At 38.1% G+C, this 18,586-nt stretch overlaps 1 protein-coding gene across 1 annotated transcript in view; it reads right to left on the minus strand.

Annotated features, from left to right (window-relative positions):
- The window catches only part of Patronin (calmodulin-regulated spectrin-associated protein patronin), a 760,252-nt gene that overhangs the window by 167,424 nt on the left and 574,242 nt on the right, over window positions 1-18,586 (minus strand). Inside the window, exons 15-16 of the mRNA XM_067151814.2 lie at window positions 14,593-14,900; window positions 9,526-9,717 (exon numbers count right to left, since the gene is read on the minus strand). Coding sequence (XP_067007915.2) covers window positions 9,526-9,717; window positions 14,593-14,900 — 500 coding nt within the window. The remainder of the gene's footprint in view (window positions 1-9,525; window positions 9,718-14,592; window positions 14,901-18,586) is intronic.

Here is an 18,586-nt window from a genome sequence, read left to right on the forward strand (position 1 = left end):
AGACTAACTACGGACTACAGCTCTCACATATACACTAAGACCGTTGAAGCGGCATTTTTACTCTCCAATACATAAACTGCAGTCGCCAGTCTGAATCTCAGCTGTTAACATGGCGAGACCGTATTTTCGTATGTGAAAGTTCTGGTTTCATCTTAATGGTCACGTGAACAGTCATAACTCTTGCTATTGGTGTGCAGAAAATCCTAATGGTGTTTATGAAGTCACTCATTATGATGGGAAGATTGGTGTTTGGTGTGCTGTTAGTGCAAGACGAATACCTGAGCCCTTTTTTTTTTTTCTTTCTTTCTTTTTCGAGGTAACGGTAAATGCTGCAACGAGCTCCCTATAATCGCAAGGAAGAAATTGTTCTGTAGCTGCTCATCGCTCTCGTGCACCTACCATCTTCACCTTCTAGCTTTACAATAAGCAAGGTGAACTTTCATTGGCTTCTTCGACCACATGACTTGTGACGTCAGCGAACTTTCTCAAAGCCGCTCCATGCTTCCTTTCTTCTAGGACATTCCTTCTGTCCTCCTATAAATACCTGAACTGTTTTCCTTACAGGTCAGTCCAGCTTCAATAGCGGTCTAGTGTCGAGGGCCTCCGCCAGTAGTACGTGTTTCTGCATGTAGCCTTTTAATTCCGACCATCGGGAATTCATCATCGTGTGATGCTGGGCGAGTTAAAAACTTATGTTTAATTGAGCATTGAACGTGGGAACCTGCCTCCCGTTTTGCCCTTCAGCCCTTAACCGGAACTTTATCCATTTCTTTATTATATATTACGTCCGCTTTTCAATTGTGAGAATTAAATTGTCAATTTGTTCAAGAATTAATTCTGTGGGACACATAGTGTGGTGTAGGACTTGTGTTCTATTTCACTTCATCAAACTCTAAGCAACGAACTGTGCTCCATTGCATCCTTTATATTCAAATTGAAATAAACGCAGGTGCAGGATTCGACCTCCCTCTCCCGACTTCCCCCTTTCACGCTCCCTACTGTTTCCCTTGGAGCAATTTCTGGAAGGATATGTTTTTAACATGCCTGTGTTGCAATTATTGTAGCCGATTTGATGGATTGTGTGATCTCCGTTGTTAACATTCAATTCTAATTTGAACATATTCTGTTCTTTCATGTTCCATGTTCTGGATGTTTGTTATTGCCTGTTCGATTCAAAATACATGTTATCCATTATTTGTTGACATTCGTTTACATTTCCTTCATCTCGTCTGGGCTCCCAACACTTTCCTCACGCTCTGCCGGTTCCATACCGAGCCCCTTTGAGCATCTTGATTAATAAATTTCATGATGTTCCGTATTGATATCTATAGTATGTCATAGAAAGAAAGAGATCCACCTTATCAATACTAATTTTAATAATGTTATTTAAAACAGGACCGGTTTCGACTTATTACAAGTCATCTTCAGCTGTCATTTACATACACATTAGAATACATGTTCAAAACAGTTGTATCTTACAAATAAACATGTCGTGTTTGATAGACATTAGGTAGTATGTCTAGAAGTGAAATTCTGCTTCTTACATCTAAGTTTAAAGGACCAAGAATATTAAAAAGATATCTATCTTTAACACATTAAAAAATTACAACACATGATAAAATTTGTTGTTTACATCTGACCTTGAATATAGCATTATCGTTCAAGTTTTACTAATAATAGTTCTTTAAAAGGACTTTTATATTGCATTGTTTTTAGTCGACTAAATGCTTAAATGTAGCCGCATGTGCTTATACAGATACTTCTTATTAGGCTTGGATTTTGTCAAAATGAGTAATGTGAATTCAAATTTGAAATTACAATAACAAAGTGAAGTGCGTTTGAATTAATAGTGATCTAGGTAATTGTAACCTCTGTTGAATAACTCCTGCAATTATATGCTATTTAAAATTCATTTCATGCAAAGAAGACATTAGCACACTTCAATATATAAAAGTTGAAAGGTATAAAACAATCATATACGTTTTGTGAAATTCATATGAAGTATTATTCTTTCCTCATGCGTATGTGTCAATTTCAAATGGGGTAGTATACTTTATATAAACTTTGTCAAATTAAGTAATGTGAATCTGAATTTTGAGATTGCGTTGAGAAATGAAATGCCAGGTAATTAAAACCTGTATTGAATGACCTCTTCAAATATATACTGTGTAAAATACATTAAATTCAACATAAAACAATGGTACATTTCAATATGTAAGTTAAAAGGTAAGAGGCAGTCCTGCAAATTGGTAAAACTTCATATGAAGTACTGTTCTTCACGTGTACATGCCAAGTTCAAATGGGGCACTATTGGCCACTATTTGCTTAAAGTCCAATCACTATAAATTTATATTGTCTTGTTGAATATACAGATTGAGGATGAATGTGCTGCTGGGGTTATGAAAGCTGTTGTTGTAGGTGGTTCTTTTCCGGTCTATGATACTTGCTAACTATTGTCGTGAGATGGTTGGGAAGTGTATCGCTTGGCAGCTTGGCGTGTATAGTACACGTGTACTTCATCTTCAATCTGTATATTCAACAAGACAATATAAATTTATAGTGATTGGACTTTAAGCAAATAGTGGCCAATAGTGCCCCATTTGAACTTGGCATGTACACGTGAAGAACAGTACTTCATATGAAGTTTTACCAATTTGCAGGACTGCCTCTTACCTTTTAACTTACATATTGAAATGTACCATTGTTTTATGTTGAATTTAATGTATTTTACACAGTATATATTTGAAGAGGTCATTCAATACAGGTTTTAATTACCTGGCATTTCATTTCTCAACGCAATCTCAAAATTCAGATTCACATTACTTAATTTGACAAAGTTTATATAAAGTATACTACCCCATTTGAAATTGACACATACGCATGAGGAAAGAATAATACTTCATATGAATTTCACAAAACGTATATGATTGTTTTATACCTTTCAACTTTTATATATTGAAGTGTGCTAATGTCTTCTTTGCATGAAATGAATTTTAAATAGCATATAATTGCAGGAGTTATTCAACAGAGGTTACAATTACCTAGATCACTATTAATTCAAACGCACTTCACTTTGTTATTGTAATTTCAAATTTGAATTCACATTACTCATTTTGAGAAAATCCAAGCCTAATAAGAAGTATCTGTATAAGCACATGCGGCTACATTTAAGCATTTAGTCGACTAAAAACAATGCAATATAAAAGTCCTTTTAAAGAACTATTATTAGTAAAACTTGAACGATAATGCTATATTCAAGGTCAGATGTAAACAACAAATTTTATCATGTGTTGTAATTTTTTAATGTGTTAAAGATAGATATCTTTTTAATATTCTTGGTCCTTTAAACTTAGATGTAAGAAGCAGAATTTCACTTCTAGACATACTACCTAATGTCTATCAAACACGACATGTTTATTTGTAAGATACAACTGTTTTGAACATGTATTCTAATGTGTATGTAAATGACAGCTGAAGATGACTTGTAATAAGTCAAAACCGGTCCTGTTTTAAATAACATTATTAAAATTAGTATTGATAAGGTGGATCTCTTTCTTTCTATGACATACCCCTTTGAGCATGGCGCGTTGTATTTGAAAAGACTGTCTCTACTGCACTTACTTTACTTGATAAAGATTACTATGTAACAAAATGGTAACACTTACGTGACAATGCAGAGAGGTACCAAGATGACATTTTCATGCCATTCTTCCACAAGTTAACGGAGTGAGGAAAATTGCATGGCTGGTCTCAACAAGATTCAGCCCCTGCTCATACAGCAGTGTTTGCAGACAGAGTGATCAGTGCTGGTTTACTTTCCCCTCGTTCTCCAGTTCTAACAGTGTGTGATTTTTACTCGTGGGGAAAACTAACAAATCCTCACACACTGGAGGAGCGGCAAGAAAACGTTACAGTGGCAGAACTCGCTCGTATCACGACACTTCCAGCATTTATCTAGCAAGATTTCACATAAAATTGTACACACGCATAAAGGAGGGCGGCCGCAGAGTACAAACACGGTGCGTTCAGTCTTAGTTAATATTAGAGAGACCCGGTGTATCTATACCAACTCAATAAATTTCCAACTTCTTTGAAATCAATTAAGAAATTAGGCAAACATGTGATAAGTAATCTCCCACCTAGCGAATGACTGATTGATTTGAAACTGTCACTCTTCGAAACACATCAGCTATTCCTCAGGACTGTTATTTTAGATTGCAATCCTATCTTAGCCGTTTTCTAGACTATACTAGTTCAGAGAAAATATTTACGTTTGGTTTTTTCCACATAGTGCTTATCTAAATATATGTCTAGATAGCATTGGTTCTATTACCCGAAGTAAAGCATTCTTGAATGAAAACAGTAAACTGCTTTAAGAATCAGAAATGTCGTGTGAGATGACGCACATAGGAAGAAAAGTATTCCGTATGGCAGGAAATAGAGTAGATATTGGTTTTAATTTATTCAATGCCATATCCATTAAATAAGGATATTACTGAACTTCCCTGCTAAAGTATTTTCAACCTGATACACCATATGAACTCATAATTGATGTTTTACATGTAACACATGAGCCTGAGAGAATTCGAGTGATACAATTAGTGTTCAATATTGCTGATGTATCAATGCCATCAGTGCACAAATATGTTTTTACAAACATGTCTCTGTGTTAAATGTCTAGTGCAATGCTGTATGTTTTCAGATAGACCTTGTTATTTTGTAATTTTAACTTAACATGGTATATATAAATATGCACGCTATTATTGACAATTTAGCAATTCGATACGATAATCAGGTTATGTTTATGGATCAAAAGGTATTCTCTCTCTTTTTTTTACGTAGCACCGACACAGGGCTTATGGCGACGATGGAAAAGGAAAGGGGTAGGAGTGGGAAGGAAGTGTCCGTGGCCTTAATTAAGGTACAGCCCCAGCATTTGCCTGGTGCGAAAATGGGAAACCACGAAAAACCATCTTCAAGGCTGCCAACAGTGGGTTCGAACCCACTATCTCCCAAATACTGGATAGTGACCGCTCTTAAATGGGTGCAGCTATCGAGCTCGGTGGAGATGGTCTTCAGCGAGCTCCCGCGGCATTCAAAGGCTCTGTTGATGTCGCTTAATAATGCCGCATAACTCCGACTGGTGTAAACAAACACTGGGAGAATATCTTTTCACAATAAGTGCACTGACAGCAGTTGTTAACTCCTTAGAAATAAAGGCTAAAGTAAACAACTTCTTAAGTTAGGTACTGAAATAAAATATGAATGTGTGCGTAGTGGATTTCAGAGGTTAGGTTGTGTACCGTATAATCTCGAATACCACCCGCACTGTTTTTTCGAAAGTATTGCTTCCAAAATTAGGTGCAGGTCTTATTTAAAATTTTGGGAAATTTATGTCTCCGAATGCGCATAAATCGGGCATCACCGCCGGCACAGCTTGGCAACAATGCTCTCTCTGCTCTCAGTATACGCTACTTCTGCACTTGGCGTCAGTCTCATGCACATTCTCGGAGTATCAACATGAATTCCACAAAGCGTTTGCGATCTTTTACTGCGAGTGACAAACTGAAAGTAGTTCAGGAAGCCGAAATTATTGGAAATCGTGCCGCCGGTAGGAAATACGATATTGACTAGTCGTGTATTCATGATTGGAGAAAGAATTAAAAGGTGCTATTAACATGTAGTGGTGATCGTAGAGCTTTTCATGGACTGAGTGTACAGTTTCCAGAAATTGGAGAAGAAAAAACTTTATAAATATGTGACAGAAAGGCAGGAATTGGGATTTGGTGTGTCAACCGAAATATGTCAGCTAAAGACATTAGAGATCACAAAGGAACTTTCATCGGAGCCGAGGATGGGTTTGTAATTTTTATAAAAGAAACGGGTTGAGCGCATGAAGGCATACCTCAATTTCACAGCGTCTTCCTGGTGCCTACGATGAGAAGTTATTGTCGTTTCAGCATCATATAATTCGCTTGTGGAAGGAAAATGCATATTTGCTTTCCCAAATTGGCAATCCAGATCAGACGCCAGTCTACTTTGAAATGTCAGTGGACAGGTCTGTGAATGTTAACGCGCTCGAGCCAGGACTCCACAAGCGGACTGGTACGCCGGGATGCAACGTCGCATATTGGAGACGTTTGTGGCATCTGTTGGCTTTTTCCGGAAACATTTCTAACTGAAATCTGTTCTTAGTGTCTCAAAGTGTCACCAGAGTGCTCTGGTATGCTTCTTTGGCAAAGAGAATCGATTAAAATATCGATCGAGAAATCTGTATTCTGTTGTTGACAAGATGGCTGAGAAGGAAGTTGCTTGCTCGCGCAAAATGCTCAGTAATAGCGAAATTCAAAGCTTATTTGATGTTTTAGGCTCTGATTTCAGCAGTGTTAGTGAGGAAGAATTTATTAGTGATCATGTGCATGAATGAACATGAAACATATCACCAGAGATCTTTCGCGTAGTAATATTGTACGACATGGAATGCCGAATGAACTTTCTACTGCCCCTCAAGATCCGATTGCGACTGCCGGATTTGAAGGATTTGAACCTACGATCTTGGTACCTTGATGTGAAGACTTTACCACTGATCCTCAGACTGAATAATAATAATAATAATAATAATAATAATAATAATAATAATAATAATAATAATAATAATAATAATAATAATAATAATAATAATAATAATAATAATAATAATAATAATAACAATAATAATAACAATAATAATAACAATAATAATAATAATAATAATAATAATAATAATAATAATAATAATAATAATAATAATAATAATACACCGAGTGAGACATACGGCTATAAGTTCGTATTTGGGATATAGGTTCAAGTAATAATAATAATAATAACTTAAATGTTTCCACCTTTTCAATACAATATATTCACAAGATTACAAAATTATACGGTACTAGTTTCGACCCATCTAGGGGTCATCATCAGCCGTATTGGAGCAAAGATCATTTGTGGCGAAATCCTAAGACAATATTATTTTAAAGAATAACAAGTGAAATGAGATGTTATGGTAATAGTTAATAATACAAGGAATATACATAATAAGAGGTTTTTAACAAAGAATAAAGTATAAATGGAGTGTTGTAAAAATTATAATCATGGGTCGAAACTAGTACCGTATAATTTTGTAATCTTGTGAATATATTGTATTGAAAAGGTGGAAACATTTAAGTTATTATTATTATTACTTATATATTGTTCAATACGGACCAAAAACATGAAATTCATAACCATCAATAATATAGGTTCAAATCTCACCATTCGCTTACTTGTGATTTGTTTCCCATTAGTTCCTAATTTCCAAATCAGGCAAATTTTAGGCTCATGTTGTATTGATTTCCTATTATTTCCTTATTTCAAAATCAGGCAAATGTTAGACTCGTGTCGTATATTTACAGCCAAAACACACACTAAAGAACTTCCAAGGTGAGATAAGTTAATGAAAATTTAAGATTTCAAAGGGATTTTTTATGTGTTATATTTCTGTATTGTTCTGTTTCTTGTGTCACGGGCAATAGTATGGAATTTCTCAATAATATAAAACAGGTCCCGTGATAATATGTGCAGTCGATCACCTACTATACTATTTTAACTGAAAGCTTGCAACACCCAGGTTGCATACAAAAAAGTTGGCGAATTCCTAGCAATGTCAGAGCAAAGGGCGGGTGGGTGCGAAAAGTGTTACCATTAGAACAGGTGGTAATGAAAAACAATGGTGGATGGTAATGTTGTGCATTCTCACCGACGGAACCAAATTGCCGCTTCCTAAAAATCTACCCGCTGGTGTTATCGTCAGATCTCAGAACTCCAGCTGGATGGACAGTTCACTTGTGGAAGACTGCGTAAAGGGTGCCTGACAACGTCGCCGTGGTGCATTATTCGGACAAAAGAGCTTGCTTGTTCTCGACAATTACCGCGGCCACACAACAGACACTGTGAAGAAACATATCGAGGATGGGAAAACCGACCTAGCAGTCATTCTGGGCGGGATGACGTCTATGCTACAGCCATTGGATGTCTGCGTGAACCGTCCATTTAAAGCAGCCTTGAAACACCTTTATACAGAATGGATGGCGGCTGATAATCACACGCTGACGCCAACTGGTCGCATTCAGTGCCTGGAAGTTCAGTTGCTGTGTTTGTGGATTTTGACGGCATGGAATCATATCCCTGGAGACCTCATACGGAAGAGCTTCACGAAATGTAGCATTTCTAATGCTACGGATGGCAGCGATGACGACATTTTGTGGGAAGGTGATGGTGATGAAAGTTCCGAAGTTGGTACTGATGATGACGATGAATGAACTCGTTGGATATCGTTCTGGAAATGTTTGTATACTTTATTTTGTTTTCTAATCATTTGATGTGTGTTAGTAAAGATTGTAAATAATTTTGACTTCACTTTTTTTAAAAATGTTTTTCTTTTAAAATAAGGGTGCGGGTCTTATTCGGTGGCGGGTGATATTCAAGATTATATGGTATATCTATGTTCCAGCATGAGTGCATTAAGGACCCACCACCTACTTTTCTTGATTATTACTGATGTTTCATAGTGATTTTCGTGTTTTTCATTTTTTCCTTTTCATTTAGCATGAGCAAAATAAGGATTAGACCAGGGCCTTTCAGGGTGCATGCACCAGTGCACTGCGCTGTGCACGGTGCAAAAGACGACTTTGCTTGGCTGACCAGAGTGTAGACCCCCAGTCCTCGATTTGGAGCAATAGCACTTTCTCTCTCTTTCCCCACGCCTGTCTCCCTCTTTCTCACTTGCTGCGTAGCGCTCCAAATACAAGCCGAGTTGAGCCAAGTTTAGACGAGTAGCCCAGAGACGAAGCCTTGGTCCAAGTCAAGCCGCGTGGGACCGATGCACCGTGCAAAGGAACTCTGCGCCTCAGTTTGCGCACATGAGATTTCGGGCATTTGAGAGGCCCTGGATTAGACAATTACAGCACACTCTAGTGCTGTAAGTGTTATACTAAACAATACTGATTGCTGACAATGAATTTGAAGAGCTGGAAACTGAGGATAAGAGTAACCTCATCATCTGAGTCTGATATCATAGTGCTATGTTTCTAAACATACAGCATACTAATGAAATATAATCCACAAAACATATTTTGGATTGTTTTACTACATATAATTTTATAAAACTGTAACAGAAAATAAGTTCCCTGTGTTTTTTGAAATAAATTCACAAAATGGATTGAGAATCATATTTTATATTATCATAAGAAATTGCAAGAAGTAACTGGAGAGGGCCAACAGTAAAGTTACCAGAGTGAAAGGGATTAATAGTACCATTAGGAGAGAAGGTGTAAAGATGCTTTGGGATGACCACGGCATGAATATAGAGTAGACATCAGAAATGGCAGTTACTACTTACCATGGAAATCTCTGTACTACTACTACATTGCAGCAAAGTGAGAAGTAAGTAGATATTCCATAATATTCTCATCAAAAAGGCATTAAGAAAACATTAATCCAAGCAATACTTACAGGATCAGGATTAAGCAATTCAGAACCAATAACAAGGCCTACTCCTGGTGGACCCTGAGCATCAGTATTGTGGACAGCACTATGGTGGTCTGGTTCTCTTGAAGACTGCACTTGCTCTAGACGAGTATGACTAAACTGAGGCTCCTCCTTGTCTACAGTACTAGCACTTTCATATTGAGATACTGGTCTTTCCTGTAAACAAATGACATACACAATTATTTTTAATAATAATAATAATAATAATAATAATAATAATAATAATAATAATAATAAATAATAATCAGGAAGAAACTAACCTAATTCTTTGGACATCTACTCAGGACACTAGAAAACAGGATCATCACGAGAATTATTGAAAAATTATGGAACACTAAGACTAACATTATATGATTTACAGAAATCAAGGAACATATAATGGAACTACACATTAAAACAGAAGTTAAGACTGAGAGAATGAAGAAGTGATTGGTCAACAAAAAACTGAGAAACTCCTTTTTTTTAAAAATTTCAGTAAAATTGGTCCAATGAAGGACACAAAATGTAAATAAATAAATAAATAAATAAATAAATAAATAAATAAATAAATAAATAAATAAATAAATAAATAAATTAAACCACAATAACAACAATAAGTTATGAATTCTGACCCCAAGCACATCTGAGAGTGCCTCACTGAAGAGCACAAATACTGTCAGGAAAGAAGAAATTAAATCTATAATGAAATCGTAATGACCGTGTGTCTGTACATTGAGTAGTTTGGTGAAATTTTCGTTCAATTGTCCATTTCAGGTGTAATAATGACCATCTGTTTGAGTTCTTATAAGTCGAAAATTGCTGGTTATATTTCTACCAAACTTCATATTTTCAGTCCACCTGTCCTTGGGTAGGTTTTAGGGCCAATATTTTTTCTATATCCCTGAACTGACTGGGGGTTTACTCACAATTCTGTGGTGAAAAGCTAGAATTTGATATGTCTAAAAATGCAACTGTGCAGGAAATGAAATTTAAACTTTACATGGCAGTGTAAAATACATAACTGAATTTATTAACCTCAAACTGTAGAAATTTGTAGACCATCATATTACAGAACACAATAAATACATTTTATACCTATACTTGAAAGAGTCTATTGACACAAGGGCATAAATAGACATATCAAATGAAGTTACTAAGGTATATTCTAAAAAAATCCTCATACAATTCAATACACACATAATAATCTTGACTGAAATTGTATTTTTTCTCTATTACTATAAATTTCAACACTTCCAATTTTGACATTATCATCACTGAAAACATTGTAACTTTTGAACTTCAGTTTGTTTTCCTTTTGGCATAGGCTGAGGGGAAACCCTGATTCAGTTTTTTTCTTCTTCTTCTTCTTCTTCTTCTTATGATGATGATGATGATGATGATGCTGCTGCTGCAGAGACTAGTGGCTAAATTTTGACAGAAATTGTGATATTCTAGACTGATGAGAGTTTAGCAGCGAAAAAGGTCATATTTCTTCCTTTGACTGATTGGAGCTGGCCCGGAATAAGTTTGAGGAATGTGGACATTTGACTGTCTTCCTCTTTTATTCCGCCTTAGATCCATAACTTGAAATGGTATATCTGGATCAAGGGAACAACTCCAAATTCTTTGTATCGCAACCATTTGATTTGCAACCACTTCACAGTATTGCCCTCTGTTTAATTTTATCTGTCAGCAAATGTCAATAAGAGTAAAGTCCGACTCGTTGGCTGAATGGTCAGCGTACTGGCCTTCGGTTCAGAGGGTCCCGGGTTCGATTCCCGGCCGGGTCGGGGATTTTAACCTTCATTGGTTAATTCCAATGGCCCGGGGGCTGGGTGTTTGTGCTGTCCCCAACATCCCTGCAACTCACACACCACACATAACACTATCCTCCACCACAATAACACGCAGTTACCTACACATGGCAGATGCCGCCCACCCTCATCGGAGGGTCTGCCTTACAAGGGCTGCACTCGGCTAGAAATAGCCACACGAAATTATTATTATTAATAAGAGTAAAAAAACCTTCCGTCCCATCTCCGTACCTTTCCTCTCACCATTATTTCAAATGGATTGTTCTTTGCTCACGGTCCACATCACACTCAAGATGCTTATGACCAGGTAACAGAAACTTTTGATCTATTATTTCTAGGGAGGGATGGCTTTCAACTGCAACACACATCATCACTGACATACTGATGTTCTGGATTTGTGCATCGCAAGTATCGGAATAAGTTGCGAGATGTGTCGCTGTATTTGGTATGGACATTATTCTCTTTGTGCAAACAAGATGCAATTTGCTCTGATCCTCGTCCTGCTGCTCTCTCTGCCACATAAAACTCTAGGTTTAATTTTCACCGCAATCTCGATAACAGTTACATTGTATACCCACAGCTAACTATATTACTGCTCAGCACTGGCGTTGGCAGACATTGTTGCTTGTCAAATACCAGTACTTTCATTGAATTATTTTCAGCTGCTATTTCTTACCTTTTTCCTTGCTCTTGAATGCATAATCTGCTAAAGCTAAATGATCATAATATTCTTGCTTAATAATATCCTTGTCTTCCTGTTTACAACTCTTCAGCTTCATTTGAAACACGTCACATGTTTTACAAGTGCTGTTGATCGGAATACACTCTGTCACCGTTCCCCTTCTTCTTAGTCGCATACAGTTCGTACATTTTGGTTATGTTAAGATGATGTGGTAAGTATGGCGTCTCGAATAATGGCTTTCATGCTGTGGAAAGCTGTTGATGTGAGCTAGTATTTCAGAAACTAGTTTATTACTAGCTTCATGTATTCCTCTCTGATCAGGCGTTAAATTACCAACTACGTTACTTTCTTTTTGCGTATTAGCACATCAACTTTACCTCTTTTAATTCCATAAACTGACATAAACAATGTCTTACAAACTTCTACAGGCATTTCACTCACAGAAACAAAAAATTTAGCAGTTATAGTCCTATCATGAAAGCCACCGTCTCTTTTTCAGTGTCCTTTCTTTTCTGTCTTTTTTCCTGTGATCTGGATACCATTGCTAAAAATTTGATCTTGAACAGCAGGGTCAGAAATTGAATGAAGTTCAGTAAACAGAACATATCATGTATTGACAAAACAAAATAATCCTGCCAAAACATATGTGAAACATATCAAGTTTTGGCAAACCATGAACTGTAAGGCTCGAACATATCACAACTTGTCATTGCCATTTATTCCGTTACTATAATGAGTAGACATATCATCTTGTGGTGGAATATGGAGCACATGAAATACTACCAGCATCTGGCAAATCCTAGAAATAGAAAATTTTGGACATATCAACTTTTGGCTTTTCACCACAGAATTGAAACAGTGATTTTGCACTTCCATAAAATATACATAACCAAACTTATACCTGCTGCTGTCATGTCATTTCAAAGTGGGTCACAGGGTTCAAGTAAAGAGCCAGATAATTCAGCCACAGCGCCACTCCCGGTTTCAGACGAACGACAATATGTAACCGAGAATTACACAAAACTTCAGACCGGGAACTGTACTGTTCATTAAATTCTGTGATCATCCTCCTCCTGTCTCCACTTTGTTCAGTTTTATCGTACTTCACGTTGCACTACTGCCGTGTGCTTTTGCAGAAAAATATCAGTTTAATGTGCTGTATTAAACGTTTGAATACAGGGATGTAACTTTGCATAAATTCATGAAGAAATCATGAAATCTATTACCAATTCCTGTGTGAAGAATGGGTACATATGCTAGTGTAAATTAAATGTTAATTGAAACACAAGCATGCATTGGCACTTAAGAATGAAGACTATATATATAACAAAAATATGATTTTAGAAGAGAGTGGAAAACTGTCATGAAGGAGGTAAAAAAAATTGGCCATTTACAGATTCAAATTTGACATCAAACATATTGATTACTATCCTTATAAGATTTTCCTTTCACACTTACAAGGTATCTGCAGGCATTAGGTCTCCAGTCTTAGGTGACGATATGTAAATTTTATAAACAAATAATAGATATCAGTCAGGCAGAAAATAACGTACACCCTGTATTATATAAGGAAGTGGAATTGCGACATCACTTCGTAGTCATCGAAGTCGGTGGTAACCCTTGAAAGTGCCGAGCGTAATCTTTGGTGAAACACTGGGATCTGAACCACGGCCTTCAAGCCCGCAAAATACAGACATGAATTTTCCGGCAAGGGTGGGCTATTTCTGAGGAACACTGTACATATAGCAGATACATACACACTTGCCAACTAGGCTGTAAATGTTAGCATCTAGATATGAAAATTATGTTGAAAGTGAAACTACGCATCGAAAAAGACTTTCAACCTATTAGGTCGTGTTACGTACATGTAGTACGTGTAGAAGAGATGTTAAGTACAGAACAAAAATAACCAACCGGACAACAGTGGGATCCGAACCCACAACCTCCCTATTTCGTGTTGGTTGCTCTACCAATTGAGGTACGGTGGCCTAGGTCATCCTTGTTCTGTTGGAAATGATGTAAGCTACAGGTCTAGCACTACTGCCATCACACCGTAGAGTGTATTAAGTCGCCAGTTCAACAAGCAGCAGAACAGCAACTAGGGAAAAACTGACGTATTTCAATAATGATCATTAGAACGGTGAAATGTACAGAGGAAGAAAGGTCCAAAAAATATTTTCAGTTTCGAGTTCAAATTACTTAATTTTTATATCACTGCCATTGATTTTACATCACTTTGATTGAGACACGTCTTAGGGCAATGGTGGGGGATAGGACTGTGGCCATAATTTAGGTACACCCCAGAATTAGCTTGGTGTGAAAATAAAACATTCTTCATGGCTACAAGCTGTCAGGTTTGAATCCACTATTTCAAGAATGCAAGCTCACAGCAACACACCCCGATGCCAAATCACTCGGTAGGTACCAATCAGAAAGGATGGTTACAACAACAAAATAATCTAGCAAAAATTCACAATACACATACTTTCCTTAACATGTACATCTCATTAAAGAACAACTTATTGCCTGGCAAATCAAGGACTAACATAAACTTACTTTCTTTGGAGATGACCGTTTCACCCTGAGGGGAGGTTTAGGCCGCTTTGGTTGCGAGTCATTGTCAAACGAGATGTAAAAGCCCTTCTCCGTTGTGCCATCCGTAACTTGATCTTCGATAGGCGAGAGGGGACCAGATTCTATCGCCTCTTGGTGCTGCGGTTGTTGAGGAGACTGTTGTTGGAATGAATGACGAGCAATAGCAGGTCGAGTTGGGGAAGGAATGCGATATGTTCGACTACCAGATGAGATCTGCAGTCCTTTAATACTCTGCGCTAGACCATCTTCTGGACCACCACTTGGAGCCCCTGGATAAAGAAAGTATAATAAATAGAGAATAACTTCTCAGAGTTCTTTTTCTGTAATTTCTACCTTTAGTGGGTAATGCATCAAAGCAATAAAACAATAGTAAATACAAATATAGGCATCTTTATCTGAATCTCTGTGCATACTTAAGTTATCCCAGTAAATCGCTTTATAAGGAAAATATACAGGTAACCAAGATACATGGGCATGAATTCTTAGTTTCCCCACAGCTCTTTTAACCCCTGGACTGAACTTGACATCTAATGGGGTCAACATCACCTGCACACTAATTGGGTTTGACCCTTTTAGGCGTTTTTGAAATTCCATTCGTAAGTCGGATTGGCCACTTATAGGCAATTGGCTATTTTTTTCATCACTTCTCCCATGTACTGGTATATTTTAAAACTCTTTCCTATATATTAGGTTTGAGTATTTTTTGTCCTTTTGTAGATTCTTTAATTTGTGATAAGTGAATAGTGCTCATCTATACAGCATGCTTTCTGTGCACCTGTGCTATTGCATTTGTGAAATTGGCCATTTCTTGTACAGTATATACTTTCTTTTCTGTTCATACATGCATAGTCAGTGGATGCACAGAAACCACTGAAAGCTGAATTGTCATTGTTTCATCTGCATTCTATTATAGAAAATTAAATACCAAAACATTTTATTGGAAGACAGAGACACAACAGATGAATGTGGAATGGCCAACTAGAAGGAAACAGACTTTTAAGCAAACCAGAATAAACAATAATACTGCCCCATTTCTTTATTGTAAGAACTTGGAAGGAGCAAGTTAGCCTGGCCACGAGCGACATCACCATTTCTTGGACGCTACTCTGCTGGGGGAGGGCGCAAGAGGCTCTCCACTTGGGAGCGTGGGTTGGCATTATTACCACTTACTTGTGCCAGGCTCCTCACTTTCATCCGACCTTGCTAGGTCAACTCTTGTTCTTTTCCATGTCCAGCACTATTAGAGCATTTGAGGGCTCATCTTTCTTTGGCCGATACCTTCATTTTTCGAAGTGTCAGATGGCTTCCTTTTTTTCTCTCTTATACAGAAGATGGTTGCCTAGTTGTACAATAATCACCAACAGCCGTCAGAGAGTCAGTGCAGCGAGTGTTCTGTCCGTGGAACTTCCATCATCCCAGCTGCTGCGTGTGAAGCCGGCGAGGGACAGCGAGTTTATGTTGTGTGCAGGCTGTGAACAAAGTGCTTATGACAGACTATAGTGACACTAGTGGAAGAGTGTGTATTTTGTGGTCCTGGTATGTCTGTGTACTGTGCAAGCAATTTAGTAATTAATAAATTATAGTCTTATAGTAGTTGTGTGTATCTGGCATAAGAAGTGGGATAAAGTGAGATTAACTTGTAGCATTTTTTTTAGTTGGTAGAAATTTCTAATAAGAAGCAAAATGTACACCGAACAGCTCCAGGCTCTTCTCAGCAAGCTCTGCAAACTTTACAATGAACTCAAAAACAAACTTAAAAGCAAAATTAAATCTAGCTATGGCCAACTCAATTCTAACCAGAACCCATTTATTTTATTTTTATGCTACTGATTTAACGTTACACTAACAGTTAAGGGTTTCTGGCAATGCATGGATGGGAAAAGGCTATGAGTGGGAAAGAAGCAGCCATGGCCTTAATTAAGGTACAGTCCCAGCATTTCCCTGGTGTGAAAATGGGAAGCCACAGAAAACCATCTTCAAGGCTGCTGATGGTGGGATTTCAACCCACCATTTTCCAAATGCAAGCTCTCAGCTATGCGACCCTAACCACACAGTCAGAGGTGCCAACCTTAGAATTGGATTATCAGTAATCGCCTCCCGCCCCCGAGAAAAATTTATAGTCAAGTCCAAAGCATGCTCCTTCCTTATCGATAATGACACCCCTTCCACCCTACCCCCTAGCAATCTATTCGAAATTATATCATATTACACAAAATTTGCACACAACCTGTAAGTTCTGTGATAAAACAGGTAGAACTTCATAGGCTACACCGCTAGGATTATTACATAAAATGTTAATTTAAATGCTGCTCATTCCTTGTAGCTTGTTTCTTACGCAGCAGCTGCTTTTCAGTGTATTTTTTGAAGCATCCTTCTCACTGTGATAACATAAGCGATTCCAGTGCAGATATGCTTAATGTAGGCCCCACTTCATTCTCTATCTTTCTGTCAACTGTCAGGTACACTTTACAAGAATTTTTTTTTTTTTTTTCCCTAGCTGCTTTAAGTCGCACCGACACAGATAGGTTTTATGGCGACGATGGGACAGGGAAGGGCTAGGAGTGGGAAGGAAGCGGCCGTGGCCTTAATTAAGGTATAGTCCCAGCATTTGCCTGGTGTGAAAATGGGAAACCACGGAAAACCATTTTCAGGGCTGCCGACAGTGGGGTTCGAACCTACTATCTTCCGAACACTGGATACTGACCGCACTTAAGCGACTGCAGCTATCGAGCTCGGTAAATACAAGATTACTGAGGGATTTATAGTGGAGAAGAGCAGCTCCTACATTCACAATGAATTTTACAACGCTTATAGGTAGCAAAAGGAAGTCACGATCGAATAAGTATCTTTGCCAACTCACAAGCATTGAAACGAGGAGGATTTAGGAGAAAGGCTCGAAAGGATTGATTATTTTTCCTTCTTTTCTCCTTCCCGTAGAAAATTATTTTTTTGTGATAATGTCAGCTTTTCCATAATAACTTCCCCTTTAACCGTAATTCCGTAATCGTGAGGTAAAATCCGTAATAATTACGGACAATCCATAAAAGTTGGCACCTCTGCACAGTCAATTAGCTTAAAAGCAAACTTACTAGTGTACTCAAATCAAACCAGAACTGACTAAGTGAACTAAAATTTTCTGCAAACTGAAATCAGAATTAAATGAATTCAGAGGTGGAGAGTCCAAGAGTCTACACAGGAAGCGAGTGCCATGCATGGAAGGACAACGGCTGGCCTACAGCATCATGACGGTTGAAGCATCACGGTACGACGGTACCACTTTCTGGAGAATGTTCCGGACTCAGTTCGAGACTGATGGCAAGCACCAAGGATGGACATTGTAAAAGAGAGAGCAGAACACCTGATCGCCAGACTATGTGGTCAGGTGGTAGATGTGCTATGCAGCCTCCAGCCAGGTATCACTAACAAGGAGATTGTGGAAGTACTTTACGGTGACCACCAGCAGACAGTCGCCTACTGGGTCTTGCTAGAGAAGACTCGGCATGCCAATGGAATGTCATGGGAATTCACTGCGTAGGTTGAGCCCAGAACAGGCCACCTCAGGATCACACTCAGTGCAAAGCGGCCGACACTACTTCGATGGGCTCCAGGACGCCAAAATCTGTCGAGGGTTGCTGCCTACCAGTGAGCTGCAATAATGGTCCCGAGAATGAAGGCAGGCAATGGTAATGGCACGGCTGGAGGGACTCCCCACTAGGAGACATTGTGCTCGTGGAGCCCAAACAGATGACCACCAAACAAGAATGCTCCCTGGACAGGCAGCTGCATACCAGAACGAACAAAGAATTTGACACCACAGGATCAGAGGATTTCTGTGAGAGCCAGTCACATGTGTCGTACAGGCCCTGGAAGCAGACAGAGGATCATAGGTCTCCATGCTCTCAGGCCCATGAACAATCATCACCGGAACCAAGAGCCAGCAGATGCCCACCCAATC

This window comes from Anabrus simplex, chromosome 7, assembly GCF_040414725.1.
Source record: "Anabrus simplex isolate iqAnaSimp1 chromosome 7, ASM4041472v1, whole genome shotgun sequence".
Classification (NCBI taxonomy): domain Eukaryota; kingdom Metazoa; phylum Arthropoda; class Insecta; order Orthoptera; family Tettigoniidae; genus Anabrus; species Anabrus simplex.